Genomic DNA, 25623 nt, shown 5'->3' with positions numbered 1-25623 from the left:
TTCAGCTGTACACAGTATTTTATAGACTGTTATACTTCCACCGTCTGAAAGGTGTCATACATATTACTGATGCTCAAAAGTGATGATGTCGTCTTAATGACACATTGAGCCTATTTATCCATGACCTAAGCCATGAGCCAACTGTTTATAAAAGCTGACTTCTAAAATTAAAGTTGACTTCATATTCTTCAACACTTAGTGAAGGAAAAGCTACAGATCTTCTGAAGATAATCTATGTTTCCTGGATACTTTAGGTCCTTGGAAGTATATAAAGTTTTTATCTTTTAAATCATCAATTGTAGCTCAGAAAGTCAGAAGTTGAGATTTATCTAATTTCCACCCATCAGGAATATGCATCCTCCATTATCCCAGGGTGCTATTTTTGGAGGAAATATCTCAGATAACTCTATTTGCTTGAGATTAATTACTTCTTCTCTATCTTCTCAAATATACTATATATTCAGTTATGTTTCAGTCCATGTTCACATACTGCTTTGTAGATACTTTTCAGGTTTCTGACTCTTTAGCCTCCTTGAATAAATTATATAATAATCATTCTTACTCCACATCTCATTATTCAAGAAGTAACTGCAATTCTTTCTTACACTGCTATCACAAATATCCTTTCTCACTAGTATCAGCCCCTTTCAGGTGTCATTTCCTCATAAATTATTAATTATACACAGACACTGCTTGCTTTTATCACCATTCCACTGTAGAACCCCAAATTTCCTACTGGATAATGGTCACACTGCTTCGTGACCCTCCTTAGTTTAGCCTCATACTATACTTCCACATTTATGTTCCCCTGTCTGCATCATGTTTCCTGTGACTGCACTTGTTTTCAGATCTGAACATATGCTGTTCTTTTTTCCTTGAATGCTCATCCCAGTCATCTACCTTACCAAATTTATTCATTATACATTTCATTCATGTAGCATATATTTAATTATTGTCTTCTCATTTCTAAATCGTATCTCTTGCATTAATCCTTCCCCAAATGCTTCAGTCCCCAATGTGTTCTGATTTATTTTGCCTTATACAGCAGTCATTTCTTTATCTTCCCCATTTGGCACATTGAGTACAATTTCTTGGCATATTTACTTATCTTTTTTCTGCCTATATCCTATGTTCTCAGCTAGACTGTATGTTTCTCAAAGCCAGGAAACAAACAGTAAAGCTTGTTATAGTGCTCTCAGCAGTATTTACATTTAATTATGTACCTGAACACTTATTATTTTCCTTGACCACAAGAGAAATGATGGGCAGTGTTGATGTTTACTCAATAAGCTTTGGTAAAACAAATAGAATCAATGACTTTTTTCCAGAAATCACACCCATAAAACATTGCTCACTCTCCTGTATAAAAACATTTAATTCAAATTTAAGGGCAAAGTCAATGGCATTGTCTAGATGCTCCTCTGATGCCTGCTGACTATTTTTCAGGATTTGCCAAGAAGCTTTTGAATTTTAAAAGTTTCTTGGCTAGTGTGAAGAATACTTCTTTCAACCCATTAAATCATAGAATGCATAAACCAAGAGAGTTATGCCATGCTCAAGTGTTAATAAGAAAAGTTGCCAGTAAGCTCAACTTAGGACCTGGCTCAGAGAATGCATTCCATATATAGTTGTGAATCAATATCAGTGGTTGCCTTTCTCAGCGTTTACACAAATTAAGGGAGCAGGGCAGTTGAAATAGTGGTTTACTGACTTAGTGCTGGAAACCACTGTACACCTATTGTGGTGGATCCTCCATCAATAGATCATTCTCAGCCTGGGTGGTATTTTCATCACCTTGTGGAGATGAGCAGTGATTTGAACAGAACCATCTTTAAATAGGGCTCTGCGTGTGGCACAGTTAATCTGCCTGCAATGCAGGAGACCCGGCTTCGAACCCTGGGTCAGGAAGATCACTTGGAGAAGGAAATGGCCACCTGCTCCAGTATTCTTACCTGGAGAATTATATGGACAGAGAAGCCTGTTGGACTACAGTCCATAGGAACATTTTGGACTGTTTCTTCATCCACAATTCCTCATCTCTTTGGGACTTTGTGTCTAAGCTGATATAAAGCACAGGTGTCCTTGTCTCCCAATATGTTACTACATTGCTAAGAAATAAAACGTTTTACCAGAAGTCTTCTAGAGACATACTATAACTCGCTAACCTGTAGAGATCATTCAAACGGGAGGAATTTCAAGAACTCAGATGAATATGCTTTTTCCCCCTCACTCCTCAAGCCATAGCTGAAAGATTACAGCCCACTCTTTCTTAGTAGTGAGACAGCGGCCCTCTTTCTGTAGTTGAGATAAAAATATTTTGAAATGAATAAAATATTTTAAAATTAATGGACCTCTCTATAATTTTTTTCTTGATTCAATTTCTTCTGAGAACACATTAAGTTTCATAAGTTTAGCCCAGGGCTAAACACGGCCCAGAAAATTCTAACACATGATTTTCTCATCAGATTCACTTTGAAAGTGAATAAAAACCACATGGAAAAACACACACACAAAATAAATTCCTGGACAATAAAGATGATCCAGAGTTTTCTTTACATGTCACTTACCTACTCTTACACCCAATTTCTAAAAACACAAAGTATTTTTAATCAGTTTTCAAGAAGATGCTCTAATCTTCTATAAGCATGCATTCAAAGGAGGAAAACATTCTTCAGGTGTCAAGATTAAATGTGTTTATTTCGAGTTAGTGGATACAGTGGTATTCTAGATACCAGCACTCCAAGCTACACCTATGTGTTTGCCTCTAAACCTTCACACGTTGTCAGTTTCCATGCCTCTAACATTCCATCATTGGGCTTCCTATTACTAGCAAAGTCACAGTTCAGTTTTTTGTTTTGTTTTTTAAAGTAAGAGCAAGATGATCACCACATTGTGCTTCCAGTGCCCCCAGAAGGATTATAATTCTTTTAAACAAAGGTTTATTGTTTTCAGTAAAGGGGGAAATTGATAACAAGAGCACTAGTAATGGCACGACTAGAAGAGAAAGAACAGAATACAGATTAAAAGGAACATTTTAGGCTGGATGAGTTAGTTTCTCCTTAGTAAAAACTCCACATAATATTATGGACATGATGTCAAAGTTAAATTGTTCAATTTGTGGGCCACACACTTAAGCGTATTGGCTAGTACATTTTTGCACTTAAACAGAAGCAATACAAGCTTTATGTTCTACCATTACACTTCCAGTTTGTCACTTATTAATATACCTGCCAACCTAATGATTCTTGCATGCATTAGAGTTTGCTTTTGTAGAGTTAATTTTATTTTCCCCATCCCTCCCACTCCCGTAAACACTGCAATGTGAACTCTGCCCAATTTTATGAGAATGTTGCAAAGGACAGCTCTGTGCCACCTCGGGACAGGAATTTCCTGTCTCCTCCCCAGGCTAGAGACGGATCAGTGGTATTGATCTCCTCTCACCTTACATGCAAACAGACACTGTTCCTTATTTTCCCCATGCCAGAGGCATATGAGTCAGCAGGTATGCATACAAAAATGGAATTAAAAAGGAAAAAAGAAAAAGAAAAAGAAAGAAAAAGCTTTCTTGTTAAAGCCTATCGTCCTAGAAGGAATCCATTGCTTTGAATTCACTTAAAGCCTGTACAGGCGAAATGTGTTTCTTCTGAGAACCTCGTCTCACTCGTGTCTGGAATTCTTCAGGCTTTTCTCTCTTCACAAGGGGCTTCTTCTCTGGTGCCTTCATCTTCCAGGACACGACAGGTGAGTTGACAGCTGCTGTCCCATAGACCTTCTGGTATTTTGTTGAGGCCACATACGATGCTTTCACCGTAAGGACAACAGCATTCATCAGGTTTTTAGCTGCCTGGATGAGTGACGTGGCACTGTCCAGCTAGAGTAGAAGAATGCAATAAAAATGGATTAGTCAAGGCCCAGCATTCAGAAGATGGAGGTGCAATTTCACAGTTAAAACAAAGTTGTGTCTGTGCAGATATACAGTATTTCCATAAAGGAGCAGATTATTACATGATAAGGTGAATAGGTTAAAAAACAGTCACCCGTCTTCTATTCCTAATCCCACCATAAGAAGGAGAAAAAAAGGGGATATTTGATGATACACAGTTTTCTAAAATCTCAATACCTCTAAAGACAAAACTGTTTTTTCATCACGTAAGAATTCCAACATAACAGAAATTTTCCAAAGTGGAAGAACACCTAATGTTATTACATTAGGCTGACTGGTAATGATAACAATTACTTAAATGTTTGAAAAGCATTTGGCAGGCACTGAAGAATAAAAAGTTGTAAAGGTTTTCCATCTCAGTTTTATGGTCCTCCCAGTGAAAGTGTCTATTTATAAATAATTTCTCCACCCTGACCTCTGGATTGATAGGGATGCAGGCAGCTAGGCAGAAGAATATATCCATGGATACACTGACTTTTTAATTAGATGTCTGACATTCTACAGTATCTATCTGACTTTTCTCAGGTCTTAAATGTACCTCATATAAAAATATCAACAATTGTGTTAGGTGTGTTTAGATCAGAGAGCACTCAAAAAGATCCCCCTATTCATGTACTAAATGAAATATTGTTTTTTTTTAAGAAGTGCCAAATGCTATTTTAAGAACTTTTCCCCACTCAACTCTTACAACAATGCTATGACGTAGGTATTACTGTCATTGCCACCATATGGTGAGAGATCTAGTGTACGCAGAGATCTAGTAATTTTCTCAAGTTTACACAGCTTAAGTGATAGGGTCCTTCAAGACTGTACTACTGTGCCATACTGCCACCCTATTGGGTAGGAGGACTTTAAAATTGTTAAGACAAGTCACAGCTTAGAGCAGCATAGGTGTGGAAATTCACATCCAGACTCTAAGGCCAGGGATTTTTCAAGTTACCTCTTTTCTGCTTTTCACCAGTTAGGCAGCATGTTACATACTTCATACTAGACCATTCAATATCTGTTTCAAACTCCTGGACCACAAAAGCTGAAAAAGTTCAAAACTGCATTTCCCAGACTCCCATTCAGTCAGGACTGTATGTGTCACCCAGTGACAGGAAAGAATTAACAGCTGGACTACAAATAATACTCCAGCTTCAGGGATGCCTGAATGTAATCGGCTCTTCAAACTTATAGTATCAGTTAAGGAAATGTATCCCATTGCAGCTAAATGAGGAAATCAAGGCTGTTGCTAAGGAATGTGCTCCTAGTTGCTGAGGCTGTTCACTGTATAACTTGTAATCAATGACCGCAGCTATATCAGAGAATGGAAATGAGGCATACGACCTTCTGGGTATGAGGAATTAACAGTGTTTATGCCCAGTGACCCCAAACACTGTGACTCCCCAGGTGATATGACCTGCATTCACTTAACTTGTCATTTCCTATGAACCAAGCAAGTCTCAAGTAGTGACTGGGGACATCAGATGTTATATCTAAGGGCTCTATTATGTTGTCCTGGCTATTATCTGTTTTACATCCTGTATTAAAGCTAAATAAACATATTCTGAGCTTAAAAATTTCTATGAGAAATAAACTCAATTCTTCTACCACAAAAAGCTTATAAAATCAGGTCATTGGAGAAAACAACAGAAGGAGCTTTTTAAGTATGAATTTCTTACAATGCCATAAAATTAAGGCTTCACCATACACACACACTCATACATACACACATAAATTAAACGTCAGTGTTACACTGACTCCACAATAATATAGAGAAGCAGAGATTTGTGGATTAGAGCCATGACTCAAGGAATATATAATTGACTGCTTTGCAAATTAAATCAACCAAATGGATAGAGTAATTACTTACATTACCAATTCTATTACACTGTATAAGATGTCCATATACCAAAATAACCGTTTAACCAATAATGTTTACTTTATACAGCATAAATTTCTAAAGTCAGCTAATAAAAAGAAAATTCTAGATTATTCACATTAATAGAAGGGAAGCCAAGCACAGATTAGTGCAGTGATGTTCTAAGTATGGTCTCTTAACCAGCAGTATCAGCATCACCTGGGAACCTTTTCAAAATGCAGTCTCTTAGGCTAATCCCAAAATTCCCGAATAAAAAACTGGTAATCCAGGAGATTCTGATTCATGCCAAAGGTTGAGAACCTCTGGATTAATGAAACCCAAAGACTATCTCAAGGCTTGTTTCATCCAATGATTTCAAGACTTTCACCATCCACAAGTTTGGTAACATCACAGCTCGTTAACTGATTGAATTTCACTTTTTCATCTTTCCAATGATACTTTCAGGTAGGAATATAAATAATGAAGAAAAGAGATAAGATAGCAACGTGCTGGGACAATTAGGAGATCAACCATGGTTTCTTTAGAGCTAGATACAATACCCCTCAGCCAATTGACAGTTCCCCATAAGTCTGTCAGGTTTCAAAAATGAGCAATATTCATTCACAAAGTTAGTTGATTCTATTGTGGGCTATGAGCGAAGAGAGGGTAGAATGATATTAATACATCAGGGACAGTTGTGTTGATTTGCTTTGGAGCAACAGAATTAGTAGAAGTAGAATAAGGCAAAGTATGTCTATTTTATTTTAAATTGTCCTTGGAAAAGCAAATCTTGGGAGAACTGAGTAAGTCCAAAGAGAAGAATTACAAGTAATCTGGAGATTTTTACCACAGATTCCATTTTCAGATAGATGGTGTCTAATTCTGCTGCAAAAATATGATAGCCTCTTTCTTCTTCAGAACCCCTTTGTTCTCCCAGCCTGACGCACGAATCCTGTGAATAAACCTAACACATTGGTTGAGAATGAGATGATTCTGCATGATTGAGCCAATGATTTTGTACAAACCACCTGGTAGGGGAGGTACTAAACTTATGGCAAGGCAAAATGAGGAGGTGAGGTCCAGCTAAGCCGGAGCAAATACATTTCAAGATAGTAAGGCCAATCCAAAATCAATGCAAAATTTGACTTTTTCTTAAAAATTGAATTCCCGAAGGGTAAATTTTACCATTTGCTCTTTACCCACCATAATGATTTAGATCATTTTCAGCACCATCATAATTTGTTTTATTTAAAAATGGGTTTCCTTTATACTTGTCCAAAACAGCATTGAGACCTGGTTTCCAAGTGGAACATTTTGTTAAAAATTCACTTTCTAAAGAAAATACCTTAGAAACCATAAAGCTACATTTCAAGATAATATCTAAATAGAAGGTTTATGAAAACTTATTTCACATAACTGCATTCTATTTTGTGATGTATACTGTAACTAAGGCATTTTAAAAAAAAATGTTAAAGAATATGTGTAAACGAAGTTCTTATAATAACAACCAACACTGATTGAATGTTTAGAAGTTGCTTGGCATTGCTGTAGTCCTTTTAGTTAATTTTCATGACTCAAGAGTCAAAGGAGAAGGCAATGGCAACCCACTCCAGTACTCTTGCCTGGAAAATCCCCTGGACGGAGGTAGGCTGCAGTCCAAGGGGTCTCTAGGAGTTGGACACGACTGAGCGACTTCACTTTCACTTTTCACTTTCATGCATTAGAGAAGGAAACGGCAACCCACTCCAGTATTCTTGACTGGAGAATCCCAGGGATGGAGGAACCTGGTGGGCTGCCGTCTATGGGGTCACACAGAGTTGTACACGACTGAAGCAACTTAGCAGCAGCAGCAGCAGAGTCAAAAATCCTTCAGATAGAAACCTCTACAACACCTTTTACAGATGAAGAAAGGAAAACTTAGGGAGGTGAGGTAAGATAAACTGTTCCTGTTCAGTTCAGTTCAGTCACTCAGTCGTGTCCAACTCTTTGTGACCCTATGAACCGCAGCACACCAGGCCTCCCTGTCCATCACTGACTCCTGGAGTCCACCCAAACTTATGTCCATTGAGTAGGTAATGCCATCCAACCATCTCATCCTCTGTCGTCCCCTTCTCCTCCTGCCCTCAACCTTTCCCAGCATCAAGGTCTTTTCAAATGAGTCAGCTGTTCGCATCAGGTGGCCAAAGTATTGGAGTTTCAGCTTCAACATCAGTCCCTCCAATGAACACCCAGGACTGATCTCCTTTAGGATGGACTGGTTGGATCTCTTTGCAGCCCAAGGGACTCTCAAGAGTCTTCTCCAACACTGCAGTTCAAAAGCATCAATTCTTCAGCACTCAGCTTTCTTTATAGACCAACTCTCACATCCATACATGACTACTGGAAAAACCATAGCCTTGACTAGACGGACCTTTGTTGACAAAGTAATGTCTCTGCTTTTTAATATGCTGTCTAGGTTGGTCATAACTTTCCTTCCAAGGAGTAAGCATCTTAATTTCATGGCTGCAGTCACCATCTGCAGTGATTTTGGAGCCCCCCAAAATAAAGTCAGCCACTGTTTCCACTGTTTCCCCATCTATTTGCCATGAAGTGATGGGACCAGATACCATGAATCGGCAAAGTAGGAATTAGGACCCGTACTATCCTTTTCTCACCAAAGCCGAACAGCTGAATCACTATACTGCGTTACTTCCCTTAAGCCTCACTCAGTTTCTGGGATCTTGTTTTTCAGTCACAACCTATCATTCAAAATGAACAAATCTCAATTATTAACTCTGTCTGGGCATCCTATGGGCTTCCCAGGTGGCTCAGTGGTAAAGAATCTGCCTGCCAGTGCAGGAGATGCAAGAGATGTGGGTTCAATCCCTGGGTCTAGAAGATCTCCTGGAGCAGGAAATGGCAACTCACTCTAGTATTCTTGCCTGGAAAGTTACATGGACAGAGGAGTCTGGTGAGCAACAGTCCACAGGGTCACAAAAGAGTCAGATATGACTGATCACACATGAACAGGGAATCCTATAAACATCATGACTGATTCTAGCGAGAGCTTCTATCTCCTGATCTGTGATTTTTGGTCTTATCCTCAGAGCCTGGATTCTTTATAACTTTATCGCTGGGTGTTGGATGTGCAGCATGCATGCATGCTAAGTCGCTTCAGTCCTATCTGTCTCTTTAAGACCTTATAGACTGTAGTCTGGCAGGCTCCTCTGTGCATGGGATTCTTTATGCAAGAATACTGGCGTGTGTTGCTATGCCCTCCTCCAGGGGCTCCTCCTGACCCAGGGATGGAACCCATATCTCTTGCATGGAACCCACATCTCTCTTTACCTCTGAGTCACTGGGGAAGCTTTCAGGTGTGCTATTGCCCAGTAATCCTTCCTGGCCCTTATGCTGTTCTCCTGGCTTGGATTCACCATAATGGCAGCAATGTCTGGGGTCTGAGCCCTGCAGATTTGTCTTGTACTTGCTCAGTTTCTCTGAAGCACATTCAATCTATGGCAGTAATGACTGGCTCTACACTCAGGTGGGGCTCAGCTACTCTGATGAGTGTTCTAAGCCTTTAACTGGGCTGGTCTTCCTAGCTTAATAAGTCTCAAAGGTACCCTAGTCATTCCTCAAGCTGGCCTACATATATACTGACTAGACTCACCCACAGAAAGATACTTGTATATTTTCCTGTTCAAAGGCCTTTCTACTTCTTTGAGTATGCACATGCCCATGTGAACTCTCTCATGTTGGATACTTTGCAACCCCATGGACTGTAGCCCACCAGGCTCCTCTCTCCAAGGGATTCTCCTGGCAAGAAATTCGAGTGGGTTGCCATTTCCTCCTCTAAGTGATCTTCCTGATCCAGGGATCAAACCTGCATCTCCTGTGTTTCCTGCATTGTAGGCAGATTCTTTACCACTTGAGCCATTGGGGAAGTCCTAAAATTCCTCTATCAAGTCTAAGACAAGTGGCTACTTAATTTAAAAAAAAAAAAAAAAAAAAGCTTACGTTTAGCATATGTGACCCTGAGTCATTCTCTGGACTGGCTTCTCAAGTTTCCCTTCTCTCACCCAATCTCATTATGATAGATGAAATACTATTGTGTTCAACTGGGACTAGGAAGGGCCATACAGCTTGTCCTGTATCATGATGGTAGAAAGTGGTAAAGCCAAGATTCAATCTCAGAAAGCCTAATTTCAGAGTCCATGCTCTATCCATTGCTTCATGCTGTTTTCTGAGTTGTGATAGCAGACAAATCCACAGTCCTAAATTTCATCAAACTGTGCTAGACTAAGTCTTCCCATTCCATCCCATAGGTGTCTGTTGTCCCTAACCACAGAAATTAGGCTTCTTCTAATTCTGTCACTATTCTTTTTAAAATATCAAAGTACTATTTTAAAAAGGCAACAGATGTTTGCTCACATCTTGTTCTATTACAGTCCATGAAAAGCAAATAGGGGTGGGAGAACTGTTTTACAGTCATTTTTATAGGGTTTTTCTGGCTCTTTTTTTGCCTCTTTTACCACTCTATTCTTCTTCACCTCATTTAACACCTAATAGATATCTTTTTCCCTGCATTTTCTTATTTTGTGTTTTGAATAGGGAGAAATACTAGGGGGAGGACTTTCCTGAATTATAATTCTTCCATTAATCAATATTTGTGCTAATTCCTCATGTCAAAGCTGAAGACTGTTGTGAAAAGTGCTTATAATGAATCTTTAAAGTTTAGAGGATCATCTGGAGATTTCTGAAACCCCATGTCCTTAAGTTTTATGCTATTTCATTAACATGGGGTTAATATTGCAAGAGGTGCTTAGTTTCAGTAGAAAAAGAATTTGACACAAACGTGACTGCAAGACTCAAATCACACATGAGGGTGCAACTACATTCTTGAAACACTAATTATCATTTACTCTTTACCTTACATCCATCTACTTACACATTTATTCATCTAAGGATTTCTTCACAATAGATACCTATTGTAACTATGTTATGTCAACCACTGGGCTTAAGTGTTGGGTATACAAATATTAAACCAAAAATTTTAATTTTTGTTCAGTTTCTAAGTCAAGTCCAACTCTTTGTGATTCCTATGAAGTTTTAATGCTCTATTATATATCCTTTAGTTGGATGTAAGGTGCTAAAATCCCAGAAAATAGAGGAATCTACCTTGAATCAGAGAGGGATAGGGAAGGAAAATAAAGCTTACTGGTGGACATGATGTCTAAACTCACTTTGATGGACTGAACAGAACATTGTTGGTGCCTAGATGGTTAAGAATGCTGAAGAAGGACAATTTTAAATATCATACAGATGGGTATATATGGATGAATTCATCCAGGTGCTATTAATAGAAACAAGAGGGATGCTGCAGTGCTCAACTGTTGAGTTTAACTTTGGACAAATGGAATAGTGTGTGTGCTATAAGTAAGCGGAGTGAGTTATCAGAGGGAGAGCTGAAATTCTGTGAGTGAAATTCAAGAAAACCATGTTTTGTTTATATCGGTTTTCCCAGTTCTACATACTCTAAGTATACAACTTATGTCAATTTCTGATTTTTTCTTCCCTTCACATTCCTTATTTAGTGTTTCTACAGAGAGACATGATAGAATGTAGAATGAAATATTAAATCCATATTCTGCCCTCAGGTCAAAAAGCCCAATGAATCTACTAAAATTTTTTCCAGCATTATACTTCTACTATCAAAATCAATATTCTTTTAATAATCTAAGACATAACATCATCAAGAAGTATCTTAACTATTCACTTGACAGACAAGGCTACTTTTGATTCTGTTAAGTAATTAGCAGTCCCTCACCCTTGATAATAATGGTGAACTTTCTGGGACTAACCAGCAATAAACCAAATGCAGTTTAGATTTAACAGCTGGTTTAAAAAACAAAACTACCCACCCCCCCACCAATGACATTGACAAAAGTGCAAAATAATGTGAAAGAGGTGGAGAGAAATGCCTTGGATTAACCACATATGACACAGTGAACATCTTAGGATGTTAATTTGTGAGGATCGGACATATAATTACAGAAGAGAATTAGAGTTTCACTATGTTCTACATTAATCCATTTAAAATATGCATGTAGAGATAGAAATACAACCTGGAAATTAATCTATTTTCTAAAAAGCTGATTATCTATTACCACAAAATAATGAATCAGAAATGGCAGTTCATGCAAATCCCAAGTACAAAACAATCAGTCCTTGCATTAAAAATAATACCAAATGTCATGGAACTACTGGCTAAGTTAAATTGAACAAAATAAACAAAATCATTTTGAAGGTGATTTTGAAATATAAAAACTGAGGAATGATTACCCCAAAAAGCTTAGGAGAGCCTGGGAGAAGAAACCCAGCCCCTTATGGGCCTAGGCTATTTTGATTTTCTCAACTCAGAACTGATGGTGCTGATGACTTTCAAAATGTTCAAATGGGGAGAGTCCATTTTAGCCCCTTGCAAGATCTTTTAATGGAACTACTTTAGTGTTTAACATATAAGAACAAGAAGTATTTTAATGCTATACTATACTATACAAGTATTAAAATACAAGAAGTATTTTAATGCTATACTATACATATTCAAGGCCAAACTTCCCATCCCAGTTTGGATGGGAAGAAGTCGTGATGGAAGAACTTATAATAAGTTGAAAGTAAATACCCTGAAAAAACTAGAATCTCTCGACTGTAGCTGGTCATTTATTTATATTTAAGAAGTTATCTCTCCAAAAGGAGTCACAAATTGCTTTCAGGAAGGAAAAAAAAAAAAAAAAAACAGAGGTTTTGCTACAAGTCAGCTTTGCCGTTAATGAATGGGAGGTTAGAAAACCAGAGCATTGCAGCCTATTATCCGCCAAGAAGAACATTTCATGTTTAAAAAATCCATGAGGCTTTGAAGAGATATTTGATCTCCTCAGAAACTGTGATACATTTGAAATACCTTGAAATATCTGCCTACTTTTTCCAGAGTCTATATCAATAACACTTTTTTAAAATGCTAGCAAGTCCAGGGTAATAAATAACTGAAGCAAACAAAGACATGGTGAAAATTGCGTCTTTCCCCCTTCATGGATATTTCCATGCCTGCAAAAAAGTTGATTTCTGTGTGGAAATCCCTCATTTCAGTGCCCAAGCCCACTCACTCTTCCTCATCAAACATCAACAATGAAATAAACTAGCAAAGCCAAATTCTTTCCTGTTAAGATAGTGACAGTGGTGAACAGGCTGCTGCTGCTGCTGCTAAGTCGCTTCAGTTGTGTCCGACTCTGGGCTCCCATAGACGGCAGCCCACCAGGCTCCCCTGTCCCTGGGATTCTCCAGACAAGAGTACCGGAATGGGTTGCCATTGCCTTCTCCAATGCATGAAAGTGAAAAGTGAAAGTGAAAGTGAAGTCGTGCCTGACTCTTAGCAACCCCATGGACTGCAGCCTACCAGGCTCCTCCGTCCATGGGATTTTCCAGGCAAGAGTACTGGAGTGGGGTGCCATCGCCTTCTCCAAGTGGTGAACATAGAGGGCAGCAATTTGCTACTAACCCCTAGGTGTTCATGGCAGGCATTATTAATCAACCATGGCACTTTGCTCCCTTAGAATCTGCTCAGTGGCATGGGAAACAAAATTTCTTCTCCTCCTTCTCCAAGAGGTCATATTTTGACAGATGTCAAAAACAACTTGATACAGTTTAGAACATAGTACATAATCCACTATAAATCTCTACTTCTATATTTAAATGGTTTAATACTTTCTGCATTTGTTACTACTACTCCTATCACACACAAGTATTTTTATCTAAATGGTGCAGCACTTAATCTTTATTTTTCCCTGTAGTTAAATTTCAGGGAGAAATTGAATATTGTACTGACAACATCGTGTTTTAGTAGCTCAGTCGTGTCTGACTCTTTGGGACCCCATGGACTATAGTCTGCTAGGCTCCCAGTCTATGGAATTCTCCAGGCAGGAATACTGGAGGGGGTTGCCATTTCTTTCTCCTGGGGATCATCCCGACCCAGGGACTGAACCCACACCTCCTGCATTACAGGCAGATTCTTTAATGTCTGAGCCACATTTGACAGACATCATAGCATGATTTGCTAATTAATGAAATCATTAAATAGAAGACATAGTATGAACAGAAGTGCAAAGCATTGGAGGGAGGGGTGATTTAAATCAGATGATAAAAACTAGCTGAATATATTGACAAGTATAATGTCTGAAGTGCAAATGGCCATCACAGGTATCTGTGATTACTGTTAAAGAGAAAATAAGCTGCATTAAATCTATTAATATTAGAACATGCACCAATCCTTGATAACAGAGTGAAAATACTGTAGTTTAACTCCTAAAGAGTTAGTTAGTTTCATCCCAAGGATGTTCCCAATTGATTACAAGATTTTGAAAAGTTTTACAACTTTAAGTAGTGGATCAGTCACAACAGAAAGAAGGACAAGAGGTTCACTATTTTTTTCTGCACAGTTTCCTTGAGTGCTGCCAGGGAGGCAGCTGGTGCTCTACCAAGGCTGAGGCCAGTTGTTAGGAAATCTGTATGAAATGGCTCAAGATGAATTGGCAAAGACCTTAGCAGAAAAGCCTTGCAGTCTCAGCCAGGCTAAGAAAAAAATCTCCAGTGTTGCTGAGAAATTTACCAATTGGCTCTCAGGTAACCTTCCCAACTGGACATATTTGTGTTTTCCTTTCCAGTTCATTTCAATAGGTAGTAGCTCTTCCTAGTCAGCTAGTCTACTGATTAACTCTCTTCATTTGCATTTTTTCAATTATAGGTAAGTAAACCTTAGGGACTCCCATGAAGGCTTAATTACAGTTAACAAATTTCCTAAATATGGCATAGAGCCATTTTTTTCCCTCACCATTAAAGGCAGAAAAGTTTTTGCTCAACCCCAAGCAAGGCATTCTTGCTAACCTTGGAATCCAAAGAGAAATAGGAGTATTGGGATGTGTTAACCCTTGGAAAATTATAAACAGGTATCTCTACTTCTCCAGGTTGTCTTCATTTCATTGTTTTATATTTCTTTTTTTTTTCTTTCCCTATATATTAGGATCTCCTGGCCCAGAGGTCTTCTCTGGGTTGCTTTCACAGAACAATAGAAGCATAGGAAATATATCCAACAAGAGAAGATGTGTTAGTGGATATGTTAATGGATATATACAAAGTCGCTTCACTAGTGTCTGACTCTTTGCAAATGGACTGTAGCCTGCCAGGCTCCTTGGTCCATGGGGATTTTCCAGGCAAGATTACTGGAGTGGGTTGCCATGCCCTGCTCTGGGTGATCTTCCCCAACCAGGGATTGAATGTGTCTCCTGCAGCTCCTGCATTTCAGGCAGATTCTTTACCATACATACATACACACATACACACACACACACACATGAGAGAGAGAGATATTCCTGGCCCGGGAGACAATCTTTACATCACATAAATAAACCATGCATTGATTGTTGATCTTGTCATCTCTGATCTTGTCTTCACCATCTAAGGTTCAGACCTTTAAAGGGCTAAAGCTTCTTTTAGACTTCCTTGTAGGGCAGCCAGCTAGCAGAAGATCACTACCTTTGATCCCTTTATTTTCTCCATTCTGCCTCCCTAAGCTGCATAATCATTATTGAGAGGCAAATTTAATACAAGCCTGTGTCCAAGAATCCAAGAGAGACACATCTTCACAAAAGAGCCACCAAGGAGACCAGTACTCTCAGATGTGCTGAACTTGTATGGCTGTGATAGGTCTCTTGTAAAGCGATGAAAGCAACCTTACAAAATGGCCCCTAGGAGCCAGCATGCAATGTGCAACTACTAAGTGAAGAATAGGTCAAGAGTAAGGACCACAGTTTCGATGCTGGTTGATGGAGGACTGTGCTGGGAACTGAGTAAGCTGGATGTCTGGATGATTCATCTCCTTCCATTCACTCCCCTCCACATTCAATCACTAGCAGCTATATCATGTGGCATTAGTCATACGTTGGGGAAACTAAACTCTCATCCAGCCAATGCCTCTCTCCTCATCGGGTATGTGGAATCTGTTATTGTTGTTTAGTAGTTAAGTCATGTCCAACTCTTTGCAACCCCATGGACTGTAGCCCACCAGGCTCCTCTGTCCATGGGATTTCCCAGGCAAGAATAATATAGTGGATTGCCATTTCCTTCTCCAGGATCAATTCCTCTGCGGCTACCTGAGTTCTGGATGAAGAGAGAAAAGAGCAGCAGAAGAGATGCCTTCCCCAAGGAGTGTTTGCTGCCTTTCAGATCTTAGTACCCTCTTTACACCCCATTTTTCCAAATTGTAAACATTCTCTCCCTACTGGCAATATATTCTTATAGTTCCTGCTCTACTTCCAGCTCTCTCTGTTGCTCTATCCTGTTCTGTCTTTTCCTCTCTTATAGTGAAGAAAAGTTGGACTCTGGATTCAAAAGCCAGGGTCAAACCCTGATGGGACTAATCACTGGCTGTGTGATGTTGAGAGAGCTACTTAACCGAGCACTACCTGAAATTATCTCTTATTTTATCTAAAGTACAAGTGAAAACAAAAGGACTTTGTAGAATTAAGTTGTTGTTGTTTTTTTGTGGATTTGAACACTTTATTTATTTTTTTTGTTATTATTATTTTTTTTTTAATTTTAAAATCTTTAATTCTTACATGCATTCCCAAACATGAACCCCCCTCCCACTTGGACTCAGAATTAAGTATTGAATTAGATAATAATAATGCCCCTGAAGCTGGACACCTAGCACATGGAAAGAAAGTAAAGTGAGAGTGGTCCCTCAGTCGTGTCTTTTTGCGACCCCATGGTGTAGCCTGCCAGGCTTCTCTGTCCATGGGGATTTCTCCAGGCAGGAATACTGGTGTGGGCTGCCATTTTCTAGGGGATTTTCCTGACCCAGGGATTGAATCTGAGTCTCCTGAATTGCAGGCAGACTCTATCCTCTGGACCACTAGGGAAGCCTAAAGCACATGGAGGATCTTAGAAAATCATAAACCTTCATCCATTCTATCCAGCATTTGGGACTCTCTACCATCACCTTGGTCTGCTGTTAATACCTAATAATTAGTTGAAAGGTTTTAGGGATAAAAAGAGAAGTTCACAAGGAGAATAGAAAAGCAGCAAAAGTTGTATTTTTTCTAGCACTACTGAAACTTTTAGATAGAGGAAGGAAAGACTCAAGATTCATTACAAGAAAACACAGGGGATTTGTGTATGGTATCCAAAATATCTAAGAATATTTAGGGCTTGCAAGAGTTGGAGAAAGACTTGGTAGTAAAAAAGTCAAGATGACCCTAGTAGGAGATGGAGGGAAGATAATCTGGTCTGGGAAAGTAATGTTTAAAGATCTAGTTTGAGAGGCATCAAAAGAAATAGTATAAAACATTTTACCCAACAACATACATGGCCTAACATTTCAAAACAATTCAGGCCTCTCCAAAAAACCAGGGTCTTCATTTTGGTTAAGATATTATTTTCAGGTATTTCTTACTAAAAAAAAATAATAATAATGTTACCTGGGAAATTTAACAGCCTAATTAATTCAACTGTTATACTGTTGTCAGAACCTGGTTGACAGTCCTGGCTACCTCAAACATGGTTTCCCTTTTGCCCACCAAATACTGAGGATCAACCTCTCAAGCCCTGTTCTTCAACTCTATTTAAATACAACTGAGTTCCCTAGATTTTTTCTCCAAAGTCTTAAATCTATTGCTCTATAAAATGAGCTATTCTTATTCTTTAGCCCATTGGACGTAGCACCTACTGTCTTCAACTAAAATCGGCTTATCTCATTATCTTCACCCATCCATAGACTCACAGGGTTCAATCCACATATTCTTTGGGGGTGCTTGAAAATTTCATCTGCCCAACTTCCCAGAACATGAGCATACCAATCTTGCTGGTGTGGGTTGGTGTATAACCAATTTGGTTATACAGTGCTCATATTTATTAGCCAAATAAAAGTTAGCAAAGGGCAGACTAACTAAAATGTAGCTATATTTTATATACAGATTAAATAAAATAAGGTCTATTGAAAATATACTAACCAAAAAATTCAGGGTAACTAAATGAAACTATAAAGAGAGAACACTGCCTAGGCTACAGTCTGAAAAGGCCAGGAGATAGCAGGAAGTAGGTCAGCTGGGGGAGAAAAAAAAAGCAGCATGAGCAACCTTTAAACAAGTTATACTTGTCACTGCTCCAAGCCTCTTCCAGAAATGTCTCTTTTAGTGAAAGAAAGGACGGTTCATGTGTGACACACCTGCTACCATTTTTTTTCATTGTTGCCTCTAGTCGGCTTGCCGAGTCAATAACAATCGTTTGTTCTACTGGTCCTAGACATAGTCTCAGAATTCTTCTCAAAACAGCCAAGGACTTCCCTGGTAGTCCAGTGGTTAAAATCTGCCTTTCAATGCAGGGGGCATGAGTTCAATTCCTGGTGGGTGAACTAAGACTCCACATGCCACAGAGCAACTAAGTCTGTGCACCTCAACCAGAGAGTCCACGAAGCACAAAGAAAGATCCTGCATGCTGTATCTAAGACCTGACACAGTCAAATATATAAGTTAAAATACTTTTAGAAAAACAGCCCAGTCAATCATTAGCAATTGATAAGTGTGAGCAATCAAGATTAGACCCATTCACCATACCTACTATGGGCCTTTGAGCTGTTCCCCCAAAGGCTTTGATTAACAGCAGTATATTAATATCATTTCCCCATCATTATCATATTGTTTTCCCTCATATATCATAAAGAATAATCTCTTAAATACAATATGGAAAACTGAAATGTTAGACATATATGAAATATACAAAATAATTCACTATGTCAACCTAAAATTTCCCCTCTTCTTTTATTACAGAAATGAGAATTACAAGAAGAAATGGATATCATCATTCAAGAACGCATAAGAGGTCTTTAGTATAATGCATCTTTTAAAGCCAGTAATTTTAATTAAATTAGTTTTGAATTAGAGCAGTTGATCCATGGCTTTTTATAACTGAATACATTTTTCTGCCTACTTTGAAATATTCATTGAGTAGACATTGAATCACACCCTCTAAATCTTTGTCTTTCTTCCTAGTCAATATTTTTCTCTTTGTGAGATGTCAGCTCACTACCAATTTTATCACATATTCAATTATTTTCCAAGTATTCACTGTATACACTGTCACAGATTCAGGTAGATATGTCCTACCTTGAATTCAGAACACACCCAATGAGTTGTAAGTATTTAAATTTTATATCCTACTTTAGTTTCTTACAAGACTGGTTACTTTCACAAAGACCTCTGACATTTAGAGAATCTTCTAGTTTTCTGTAGACTTTTCTTAATTACTCTTCCTAACACTCCAGAGACAAGTGAGAGGTACCTGCCCTCACCACTGTCTTCTTAGTCTAAGTTATTGACAACACAATTCTTCCAATTGTTTAAGTTAAAAACCCAGAATCTTATATTACATCTTGTTCTCTCTGAGCCAGCATATAATCTGCCATCATATTCAGTCAACAGCATCTTTGAAATAATTCCAATATTTGACCTTTTCTCACCTTTTTCATTATTATCTACATGGCCGACCTCCATCAGAATCTCGTTAAATTGTTGCAATATCATCCCCTAACAGTTTCCTTGCTTGCTTCCCACTCTTTCTCCCTTTAATTGGAGCCATAGTGGTGCTGTTACATGAACTCAGATAATATCACATTTTCTTCTCAGCATTGTCCAGCAGTTCCTCATCTTAGTCTTTGTAAAATCCAAAGCCATCAAAGTGACCTTCAGGGTCATAAAATCTGGTTCCCAACTGTTCTGATTTCTCTCTTGTTCACTCCACTATTAAATATTGGTCTCTTAACTATTGCTCAGACATGTCAGTGATGCCTGTCCTTCAGGGATTTTGTATGTTTTCCCTCTGCCTAGAATGGTCTTCCTCCAGATATTTGCAAAGCTTGGTCCCTCAGCTCTATTAGATCTTAATAAAATAATCAATATCTTGGTGAAATATCTTGTCTTTCCAAAGATCAACTCCATTGACTCACCCTTGACATTTAATTTGCTATTATCTTTCCATTTTAATATTTTTTCATATACATATCACCATCCAGCAAATATTTTATTCATGGGTTTATTGTCCCTCACCCCCAGCTATATCATAAACACTTAAAACAGTGTCTGGCGTATGGTTCTTCCATAAATATTTCCTGAATGTTGTTAAATAACTGTAACTTTTTGGATGAGGGAAGAAGAGATCACAAAGCTTGTCCAAAGACACAAAGCTAGGGCACAAAGCCTAGTCCAATATCCAACTCACCAAGCCTTCAGCCTGTTTATTCTTCTATGGAAGAGTACCCAGAGGCATAACATTAGTAGAAGAGTGGAATTTAGGGACACAATATAGAAAATAATGTTAGCCATCTACAATAAAAGACTTATGATCTCTCTCTCTCTCTCACTGTGCCCTCAGTGGTAGAGCTTCAGGATCATTCTTTGCTCAGAAAACATCCATGATTCAATTCTTTGTGTTTACTGCTTTCTGTGTGTAAAACACTGAGCTTTCTTTAAGTATCACCTCCCTCAATAATTGCTGTGCTGTGCTTAGTCACTCAGTCATGTCTGGCTCTTTGCAACTCCATGGACTATAGCCTGCCAGGCTCTTCTGTCCATGGGGATTTTCCAGGCAAGAATACTGGAGTGGGTTGCCATGCCCTCTTCCAGGGAAACCTTACCAACCCAAGGACTAAACCCAGGTCTCCCGCACTGTAAGTGGATTCTTTACCATCTGAGCTACCCAGGGAAGCACCCTCAATAATTAGTACCAGCATCTGTAAAAACTGAGATGTGCTTGCTAGGTATAGTTCGGGTGTCTTAATAAATAATCTTCCAAATGTATATATTACCATCCATTCTTTACATATAAGGGAACAGAGAAAAATTAAGTTCTTTGTGAACATGGGTTCACAAATTCATATCTGGTAGTTCAGTTCAGTCACTCAGTCGTGTCTGACTCTTTGAGACCCCCATGAATCACAGCACGCTAGGCCTCCCTGTCCATCACCAACTCCCGGAGTTCACTCAAACTCATGTCCATCGAGTCAATGATGCCATCCAGCCATCTCATCCTGTCTTCCCCTTCTCCTCCTGCCCCCAATTCCTCCCAGCATCAGAGTCTTTTCCAATGAGTCAACTCTTCGCATGAGGTAGCCTAGGTATTGGAGCTTCAGCTTTAACATCAGCTTCAATCCACCCATGTGACAAATGACACACAATTTTCCTTAATCAGGCAAATCCACCTTAGTGTTTTCCTGCCCTGAATCCTGTATTCCTGGCTGTTGGTGCCATTTATTTGGAGCTCAGTTTGAATTATGATTTTAACTATTCACAAGTGTGAATCATGTAACCAAGCAGTAATGAGGTGAATTTCCTTAAGCCATAAAGGAAAAAAGGTCATACTAACTTCCAATCTTGCAATCATGATTCACATGAGATAGGGATTAGGCACAGAACAAGGACATCATCGTCTACTTACTCATTTTCTTTCCAGCAACCAAAAAGTCATCTACAAGTTCAAGGGAAACTTGAGCAAATACAACGTCTAACTCTCCTTCCTGGTAGCAACCACATACACTACTTCCTATTCATTCAAACTTTATGAAAAAACAATTTTTTATTCTAAATTTCTAAAAAAAAAAAAAAAAGAAGCCTTTTACTTCTCCACACAGTAGGCACCATGATATGCTGTAAATTTGACACAGTTTTTGAGAACACAACATATATTAGTTCTACCATCATCTGTACTGTCTGACCAGTACTATATCCTGTATTTCTTGTTCAACTACTTGTCTAAGTGAGGCAGGAACAAGCAATACCCAAATGCGCATAGCACAAGTGCACAAAGAGAAACTGGCTCTCATCTTGGCTGTGCTAGTTGCTGATGATGACAGCCTTGTAAACTCTCCAAGCTTCTGTTTCTTCAACTGTAAAATGGGGTTATTAATACCAATATATTTTTATCAGTTATTGAGGTCTAAGTGAGAAATTAAACTTGAAATCCTCTTTAAATTTTAAATAGATATGTCACTATAGAAGATTATTATTTAATTTTTGGGTACCTTTGGAGAGCTCTTTTAGAATCTTCATCATAACTTACTTGACCACCTGCATATCTCAGGCCCAAGAAACTGCACAGGAAGCGCAATTTCATCAGATGCCCAGGGTAGTGTAAGGGTAATATAAACCTTAGCAGGATAAGAACAAGGTATTTAAAAAAGGAATAAGGTTTCTTTCTCCATCTGACCGTGGGCATGACTAGGGCAGTGTATGGATGGGGTGGTCTAGTTACAATCTAATTTTCCCCATTTATAGAAAATGATCAGGAAATGATTCCCAAAATAACTATAACATAGGAACCTGCTATTGGAGACCCAAAAACTGGCTATAGAGTGCATCCCCCAAAAGATAAAGGTCAACCAAGAAATAAAGATAAACCATTCTTGCAATATGAGCATCCATGAAGCTGTCCTTGTGATTCCAACTCAATTCCTGTTACATTTCTTGCTAGAATGAAATAATTAGTTATTTGTTGCTTTGTCTTCAGACTTTATGCATATGTGCAAGTCTTGTCTCCAGGACTAGACTTCTTGCTATTTATTAACAAAAATTCCCAACCCTTTATTGACATGTTCTCCACAAAGGCTAGCACCACATAAGCCACAGTAGCTTTGGGTGGGTGTATCCCCAGTATTTAGTCAGTTGGGTGATGGATTCATAGTTCAGGCTGCCTCTTAAACTGATCTGCAAGATCAGCCTACTGATAAAAGTAGACTAGTATCTCTCTTTATTGGCTCAATGTACTTTGGATACTTTCCAGATTCAATACATATTGAGCAACCCCACCAATATTTTCCATTACTTGATCTTCACCCCTCCCAATGATACATCACTTTATCCTTACTATTTGATACAGGAGGGAATGGAGGTTTAAAGAAAAGTAACTTGCTAGCTAATAAGACAATTACCAGGGATTTAAGTGCAAGATTTCTATTCCTGTGTCTGTTTTTAATAACACACTGCTTCTCCAATCATTTTTGAATAAAATAAGAAATAAAGGGCATTTAAGGTGGTTCCCCTGAGAAGCCAGGATATGCCCCGTTACAAGTGCCTGCCAGGGCTTGACCTGGTTTGGAACCTTATAATCTGTCTCTCCTGGAGTGAATATTTTAGGGAAGATATAGCCACTGCACCAGAGGGTTCCCTTCAGTCTAAAACTGGAAATATTATTTCTTTGGTCCAACAAAGAACCTCTATGGATAGACAACTTATTGTCTGTCCTCTAGAAAAAGAGGTTGAGCTATACAAGAAACTTTCAAAAACACAGATTAAAGGGTAAAGTATTCTCAAAGACTGGAAATGCATAACAGTATTGCCCCAAATCATAGAAAATATATTAGTGGTTCTTTTGAAAGCAAGACTCAAATCTATGAAATTGGAAAACTTCTTTAAAAAAAAAAAGCACTTTGTGAACTTCCAGGAAAATGGCAACTTTTAACCAGTGAACAAAGATAAACATTAAAGAGTTGGAGAGAGTCTGATACAGTATCTTGCCCCTACTGAAAATCATACTTAATATTAAGATCAAAGTGTCCTCAAGGCACAGTCTCTAACTTGGAGTCCCTGTGAATCTAGCCTTTGACAAAGTTAAATCACTTCTGTATTTATTATAAGATGTAAAGGCTACCTCATTATTTCTTTACCTGATGCACTAAAAAATGCCAAGGTAAATATTTCAAATATACTACAGCAACAGCTTTGACAGAAAGAGTGATCTCTGTTTTATCTGAAGTCACCACCTGTTACAGCTTTCCAACCTTCTCTGTAGAAAGAATTAATGCTAAACTATAAAATATATTCAATGTCTACCTACAATTTGCTTAGTTTCAAGGGCTCACCCAGCACTAATTTCAGCCTTGTAGAGTTACTCATCATAAATAATACCTCAAATAACTCATATCAGTAATTTGAATCTCAAGGAGACCTTTGGCCTGATGCATTTGTTAATATTTTTAAAGAAAAAATATAAACTATCACTTTTTCCTTGTGTTTAAACAGGCACTGGTTATCTAGCTCATCATAAAAGGATTAAAAAGTATACTGAGAGAATAGTTAAAGTAATATGTAAAGATATGTGAAAATGTTTTGTTTAAAAAAAAGGTGCTATAAAAACAGTTGAATTGTTTTCAACTCAATACACTTGTTTGTAAAAAGCAAGAAACGGAAGTCATTTTACCTAACTTTCTTTTAAACATTCTTATGAGAGCCCTTAATTGCCTTTGAGAGTAGAAATGCCTGTGTCTCTAAGCCAGGAATATTTGGTGTAACCAAGAAGGATGAGAGATGGGGACCTTTAAAAGGTGTATGAAGGTTACAGCTAGGGGATGATGGTGATGGATTCTCATGAGTCTTGCTTCAAGAGAAGTGTACCTTCACAGCCTGATGCCAGGCTAGAATGGTCATTTGGTAAATGAGTCTGGAACCTGGAATCTGCTGTCTTTTAACCTTCCAGAGGGAGGAAATAAAAGGCTCGATTTTAAATGGCATGTATATTCTAGGTGCAAGATCAAGAGTTCAACCAGACCTATGGTTCTCATCTGGGGCAATTTTGTCCCCTGCAACCCAGGATATACTCGGCCACTGTCAGAGAAACTCCTGATTGTCACTACTGAGAAAAGGAAATGGATACAAGCATCTAGTGGGGCAATGCCAGTGAGCTTGCCAAATGTCCTACACAACAGGATACCACAACAAGCTTCTCACAGCTAAAGATTACTTAGACTAGGCTAGACTGGAATAGCCTGCTGGGACAAACCATGAGTTCTAAGACAGTGTTGAAACTGACTTCTAGTCCTGGTAATCTCTTCCCATAGCCTCCCTCCTTTCCTTCCTTTTTAGACTAGTATTTTTCAAAGTGTGACCCATGAGTAACCACATTCAGACTGTTTAGAAACAGAATACAGATTCCTGATCTCACATATGAGTGTCAGAACAGTGATGGAAAAGTCTATGGTTCTTCATTTTTATTTGCTACACTCATGTGATTCTTCTACAGATTGAAATATGAGAATCACTACTTTACTTCTCTGTTGAAGTCATTCCCTTCTATATTTTCAACTATCACCTCTCTGCAGTGATTCCTCCAGGGCTCTCAGTGACCTTCCCTCCTCAAAAAATACAGTTTCTATGAGGACAGAGACATTGGCCGGTCGTTCACTACTATCTGTCCAACGGCTTGATTGGTAGACATGATGAAAGACAGCAAGAAGATACCTACATGATAAAAAGACCATCATCTTTTGGAAGAGATGAGATAATGAAGACTAAAGTTAGTGACCCATTTACCTGGTCTACTTTCTGGGCCTTGTACTCAGTCTGTGGCACACATTAACACACTTAAGCTTAAAAACAACACAATAAAGTAGACTATAATTTTTTTCACTTTACACTTGAGAAAAATGGGGCTCAGCTGGGTCAAACATTTTGACTTCTACTGGAAGTCAGAAACCAGTTTGTGTTCCACTGAATGGAAGGTATACATGGATAATAACGGCCACTCCATGCCTACTTCTTCCTGTTTTGTTTTGTTTTGTTTTCAGATTCATCATATGATGTAAGTAGACATCAACTGGGTAGGGATATAGATGTTCCTGAGAAATATTTTAAAGGGTGCTAACACAACTGGGAAGTACACCATTTTCCCCTCTTTTCTTCTTCCTATGGGTAATGGGAGGATGAATACTTTGCTGTCAACTTGGACCAAAAGATAAATTTGAGAATGGAAGCCTCATGATAAATAG

The 25623-nt window shown here is 38.5% G+C and overlaps 1 protein-coding gene across 1 annotated transcript in view; it reads right to left on the bottom strand.

Annotated features, from left to right (window-relative positions):
• Positions 1-2678: 2678 nt before the first annotated feature.
• Positions 2679-25623, bottom strand: part of CTNNA2 (catenin alpha 2) — a 1386686-nt gene continuing 1363741 nt past the window's right edge. Inside the window, exons 18-19 of the mRNA XM_069583081.1 lie at positions 6634-6750; positions 2679-3871 (exon numbers count right to left, since the gene is read on the bottom strand). Of these exons, the coding sequence (XP_069439182.1) occupies positions 3584-3871; positions 6634-6750 (405 nt within the window). The 3' untranslated portion in view covers positions 2679-3583. The remainder of the gene's footprint in view (positions 3872-6633; positions 6751-25623) is intronic.

This window comes from Ovis canadensis, chromosome 3 (genome assembly GCF_042477335.2).
Source record: "Ovis canadensis isolate MfBH-ARS-UI-01 breed Bighorn chromosome 3, ARS-UI_OviCan_v2, whole genome shotgun sequence".
In the NCBI taxonomy this organism is placed as follows: Eukaryota; Metazoa; Chordata; class Mammalia; order Artiodactyla; family Bovidae; genus Ovis; species Ovis canadensis.
The sequence above is the reverse complement of the archived record's forward strand: the minus strand, read 5'-3'. Positions and strand labels throughout refer to the sequence as shown.